Source organism: Uloborus diversus, chromosome 2 (genome assembly GCF_026930045.1).
Source record: "Uloborus diversus isolate 005 chromosome 2, Udiv.v.3.1, whole genome shotgun sequence".
NCBI lineage: Eukaryota > Metazoa > Arthropoda > Arachnida > Araneae > Uloboridae > Uloborus > Uloborus diversus.
The window spans coordinates 219,127,461-219,133,460 of record NC_072732.1 but is presented as its reverse complement, the minus strand read 5'-3'; the positions used below and the strand labels follow the sequence as shown (position 1 = coordinate 219,133,460).

At 32.2% G+C, this 6,000-nt stretch overlaps 1 protein-coding gene across 3 annotated transcripts in view; it reads left to right on the top strand.

Moving 5' to 3' along the window:
- Window positions 1-5,291: 5,291 nt before the first annotated feature.
- LOC129216274 (LIM and calponin homology domains-containing protein 1-like) overlaps window positions 5,292-6,000 on the top strand; it is a gene marked incomplete at its 5' end in the record, with an annotated part of 40,656 nt that continues 39,947 nt past the window's right edge. For all 3 annotated transcript variants that reach the window (XM_054850481.1, XM_054850480.1, XM_054850479.1), the window contains 1 exon segment: window positions 5,292-5,596. In XM_054850481.1, coding sequence (XP_054706456.1) covers window positions 5,292-5,596 — 305 coding nt within the window.

Below are 6,000 nucleotides of genomic sequence, written 5' to 3'. Positions count from 1 at the left end.
CTTGCCTACTTTTTTAAAAAATTCAAAAAATTGAAGAAAATTTCAATTTTTTGAAATCTCTAAGGCTTTTTTTATTTTTTTACTAAGTAAAAAATTATTTTTTGTTAAACCATCACTATAATCATCTCTAAAAATCTGTGCATTCATTTTCTTATGAGTTTATTAGAAAATTTTCTGTGATTAATTATGTAAAAAATCAGTTTTTTTTTTTAAAAAAAATTGGTTTTTAAAGATTTAACATACCAGGGTGGCGACAGATCAGGGAGATCAGGGAAAAGTCAGGGAACTTTATTAATCAGGGAAAAATCAGGGAATTTTGAAAAAATAACAAAAAATCAGGGAAAATTGATTTTATGAAGAAAAAAAAAATTTTTTTTGCTTTACAAAATTAAGTACTCTAATTCTCTACGCGTTTTCCGCCAATTATCTGTTCAAAAAAAAAAGGTAAAATTAATGAGGTACGATTATATACTGCCGCATATTTTTGTGTATCTTTTTTCCTCAACGTCAAAGTATTGAATCTTACTTATTCCCCACAGGATGAACTTCCTAAGATTGCTTCTGTGTTTGTTATGTTGTTTATTTTACCTAGTTTGAAATTGTCTTTTACGCTTTCAATGCTACGTAAAATAAACAACCATACAGGCAAAGAGGAAGCCTTCATTAATGCCTTAGCTCCTTTGCCTTTATTCCGTTGTCTTGAAGTAATTAGCATACTGTAATCACAATTTCCAGAAGAAATCTTAGGTTTTTGAAATAATACTATAAAAGCTTAAAAGTTATTACTTCTTCGCGTTTTTAATTTAATTGCTAAAATTGAACTTTCAATTAAAAAAAAAACTTTGTTTTTTGCCGTTATACTATTTTTTGTCACCGCAGATTATAAAGATTTTCTTTTCCTCAGACGTAAGTGATTCTTTTATTTTCTTTTCCAACTTGTATTCTTCTTTTATATATTTTGAAGTTAAGTAATTGCTTTTATATTTCTTTTTTTTTTTCTTGCATATCAAAGTTGTTTGTTACAAAATAAATGTAAGATTTTTTTCCGTTACATACTGAAATCATTTGAAATGGAGTTAACTTGTGTACTTAAGTAAATATCTTTATTTTTTATTGTTAAAATGCTGTATTCATTCATTAAAATCTATGTTCTTGATTAGAGAAAAGCTCCCTATGAATGAATGTCAAATGATTTCATCTTTTTTGCATAAATATGTCAATTAGTTATATAAGAATAACTACATTACTTCTATTCTTTCACTATTACTCAGGGTTGGCAAGTTTTTGCCAAGGTGGTTAAAACCACTGGTAGAAACCGGTTAAAACCGGCATGGCAAAAACCACTTTCTGCCACTTTGTGGCAGAAACTGGCAAAAACTCACAAAATGAAAAATTAATTCTTGATATACAACAGAAAATGTATGGAAAAAATAATTAATTGTTAAAAAAGTTAAACTTTCATCTATTATATAAATGGTCCACCATGTAGTAACTGGGGTAGTGGTAAAATTTTGACTGGAAAAATAAATTTTGGAAATGGGGCCAGTTTGTTTTGCAAAGCTGTGACACCCCCTTTTAAATGAAGCAAATGTATTCTGATTTTGAAATCTAACCTAATTCGCTCTGCATCTTTATGCCACTTCTTTTGCGATACTTCTTCAACTGGTTTATTTCGGTCAAGTCTCTGAAAATATTCCGTTTCCTTGAGTTGGATGAAAATAAGTATTATTTAAACTAAGAAAAGGATATACAGTAGGTGCCGCTTAATATGATCACGGTTAATGTTATCATTTACTTAATGTTATCAGAATCACGAAGTCCAGAGACTCTTGTATACTAACACTTGTTAAAAGTCGGATATTGCAATCAGTGTCTTCGGTTATTGTTATTGTTTTTTCATAAACTTTCAAATTGTTTTCAAATTTGCATGGTTGCAGGTGGTAAGCTCCTCCCACTTAGAATTAATGTAGATTCTGGAAGGAAGAGTGCCGTGATTTAACTGTCAGGGAGAAAATTAACATTTTAAAACGCTTCGACAATTTGCCCATGCTGAGTCAAAGAAATGCAGCAGAGCTAAAAATTTCTCAGACATTACTTTGTAAGTTCCTAAAGAATCAAGACGAGATTGAAAACAAAGCGATAAGCTAAATGAAAACTTAAGCAAGGGAAACCATGCTGGTAATTGAATCTGCTTGGAAACTGTGGTCTACAAATGTAAAGAAAGAGGATGCGCAAGTAAATGGTCATATTTTATATCACCTATTACCATGTGTTTCAAAGTTGCATATTTTAGTTTTCCCTTTTATGATTAAGATATTTGCATTCTGCTAAATTAGTAATTTATAATTTAAAATCGTGTTTAGGTAAGTCATTGTAATTTTAATTTACGGTTGCAAAAATAAAATCTTAATTGAAAACAAACCAACTCTATATCTCCTGGATTCGTTTCGGTTATTATTATCAAATTGTATCTGTCCCAAAGTGATCACATTAAGCGCCGCTTACTGTACCTATAAAAAAGCCTTTGGTATTTTTACTTTAAAAAATAAAAAAATTGAAACTTGCAAGCTTAGGCAGTTGCCTACTCTGCTTTATTTCAGATTGAGCATTGCTCGCAAAAACTAAATTAGCAATTTTCTGCATATAAAATTTACTGGGAAATGTCTTCTCTTTTAAGGACAACAGTTATGAAGTTTATTTGGTTTAAGGTTTAGTGTTTTGCATTGTTTGGTTTATTTGTAAATTATGCTGTTTGGTACCAGCTCAAGCCAAAAGATTAAACATGAATTTTATAGAATTTCAAGAGAATAACTGAAAAAAAAAGGTCCAAAGCAAAGTTTTTATTTTCGCCCTGTTGTTGCAGAGCAATATTTGCAGCAAACATTGTTATATTTTCCAATTTTTAGGAAGCTTGGCTCAAGCTTCCGGTCTCCGCGTGGGAGATCGTATCGAGTCGATCAACGGCACCTGCACTCGATTCAGAAAGCTTTCGGAGATCAATGCAGTCTTGAAGAAAGGGAAACTGAGAGAATGCGTGGAACTCAACATTTGGAGACGGAGTAAATGTGAGCATCACATACTTGGTTGCTTGTTTGTCTCTAGACAAAGATTCCAAATCCTGCATGTCATTGTCCAAGTTCAAGTCATGCATGTCCCAAGCTATTGGAAATTTCTTTCTTGTTGTAATTTTTAAAAAGAAGTGTTAGGACCCTGATTTTTGTATGTCCTTGATGGTCCATTCTGCTGCCTTTCATTAGCTTATCTCCAAGATTTTTGTTTTTTTGAAGTTTAATACCCACTAAGTTCCACCCTCAATTTTTCAAGGGTTGTAACTATATTTCCCATCTATAGCTAGTTGAAACTAAATTTCTTTATTTTTAACGAGATTATCAATCTCAATCTTGCATATTTTTTACATTAGTAGTGAGTTGGATTAATCAGGAATTAAAAATTGTTTATTGTCTATTCTTTCCATTAAATTATTTTCTGTGATGTATTTATTTTTTTCCGAAAAGTGAAACTTTGAATAATTTTATTGAAATGACTTAAAAGAGGTACATTTGGTCTAGAGGGGTATATGATCATAGCTTTTTGAAAAAGGGTATTTGTGAGAAGTATGCTTCAATCAAAAGTTTTCTGGTAGCTGCGGTTTGAAGGGAAATAATAATTGTTCCTTTGAAATATTTTACTTGGTTTGCATTTTGTTTACCCACAGTGAAATCCCTGAGCCCTGGTCCTATATTGGGTATTTAATATGTCATTTGAGAATGCTGGCTAATTAGCTTGAAACATATTTTTTGAGTAACTATCTCACTTAGCAAGTTTTAAAATATTAAATAAGATAAATATGAAATAAAATAACACAATTGTTAATGCTCGTTGCAATCCTGTGGGCTACAGCTCACAACAAACTAACTGAATACCTAGGTTGGGCAGTAATATTTTCAATTTGCATGAAATAAAAATCTATGACTTTTCAAACTCTAAGTAGTTTTATGCTCGTTTTTGTTCAGTGCATGGAAATGTGACATTTTCCATTGCTTGTTAATTTTGATCATTGTTCATTTTTATGAATGCATTTTTTTTTTTTTTTTTGAGAAATGTATGCAATTACTTTGACAGTTGTTATTGATTGAATTGTTAACTGTCAAAAGAGAAGCTGGTGTTAATTATCAATATCTAAGGCTAGACTAAGGTTAGTGAAAATGACTCCAATTAGAAAATTCAAGTTGGTTACGTTGTTTGAAAAACGTACATGGGGCTGTGATATGTAAAAATCTCATCTCTGTGGTCAGTGAAGTGACCTTTATATAACAAGTTGAACTTCAGCATACTATTACAGGCACAAGATTTGTCAGGCATTTGTTTAAATTTCCTACTTATCATGGAATTTATGAGTAACTTCCCATTTCCCTCTTTCCTGTAATTAAAAATGCAATAAATTAGCTTCTCGTACATTATTCTAATTTAAGAAATGTTTCTGTGTAGGTCAGAAATATCCTGCATCATTTCTTGCAAAAAATTCAAGTTGCTTTAAGACTATTTCCTTAACTATGTGCAATATACCGGACAGAGGGTTATCACATATCATGGATATATAACTGGGCTGTCTGGTATATTGCACGTAGTTCTGCTTTAGCCCTGGCTTAAGGGCGGTAACTTACTGCTAAATACTCAAGCTTTGCTTTAAGACTATTTCCTTAAGTACATGCAATGAACCGGTCAGCGCGGTTATCACATATCATGGATATAACTAGACTGTCTGGTAGATTGCATGTAGTTCTGCTTTAGCCCTGGCTTAAGGGCGGTAACTTACTGCTAAATACCAAGCTTTGCCTTCAATTCACAACTCAAACCGTACCATGCTGCAGACATTCGCTGGTGAGATAAATTCACTTACCCACCAGTTGGTTGGCACTCTCGGCTTCAATGAGATGACATCTGCCTCGGGCTCTGTTATTCACTATTCCTGAGTGAGGAGTTCTAATGAGAACGAAACTGCAGTCTCTGGATGTGATAACCGGGCTGCCTGGTATATTGCACGTCATTTTGCTTAGCCCTGGCTTAGGGGTGTTAACTTCCTGCTAAATATTTCCTTAATTGTTAATTCTTATGTATCTTTCATTAAAGATATTTTCAGAATTGATCATTGTATTTATTAATTTTACTGTAAGTTCCGCATTAAATGTTTCTATTTCACTTTTGATTTATTTATTTTTTTTGCAACATGATTTAAAAATATCTTTTGTTTCCCATTGGCTCTACAATGAAATACTTTTTCAATTTTATAGCCTCTAATGAAAATAGTCACATGCATCAAAACGGAATGACCAATGGTTATGCATCTACAAATGAAATTCAAAATGGCCACATAGAAGTTGTCAAGAATGGCAACACAGATGTCATCTCGCCCCTTCGCGGACCCGACAGCCCGATGAATTCTCCAAAACTTGTCCAGGAAGTATCCAAGAATGGCGAGAGGAGCATAGAATCGGAAAACGAAATGTATGTCGACGATTTCGAAGAATGCGGGAAATCCCCAATTTCTGTGTGCAGTACGCAAGCTTTAAGCAGCACAACTTCAGTCAGTAATCAAGTATGTTACTTTTTTTTTAATTAAAAGAATGCTTTCTCAAACTGAAATTGTTGAAAGTAAAAAATAAAAAAGGAAAAAAAAAATTGTGGGTTTTTTTTATTATTGTTTATGAAGTTGATTAACATTTATTTGCTCTTAAACATGTTTCAAAGAACTGAAAAGTTTAATTTGTGAGATTAAATATTACAGGTGTTTTTTTAAGTTTGGGAGCAGGCGGGCGATTCTCGAAAAAATGTCCCGTGCATAACGCTAAGTTTTTTATTTTATTCAAGTAACTATTTATTAAATATGGGATTGACTGTTATGCCTTGAAAGTATATCAAAGCATGTATTATTCTCCCAACAGCGTTATTTTTTGAAGGCTTTGGTTAGCTAGGGAGGAAAATAACTTAGCGTTACACGCA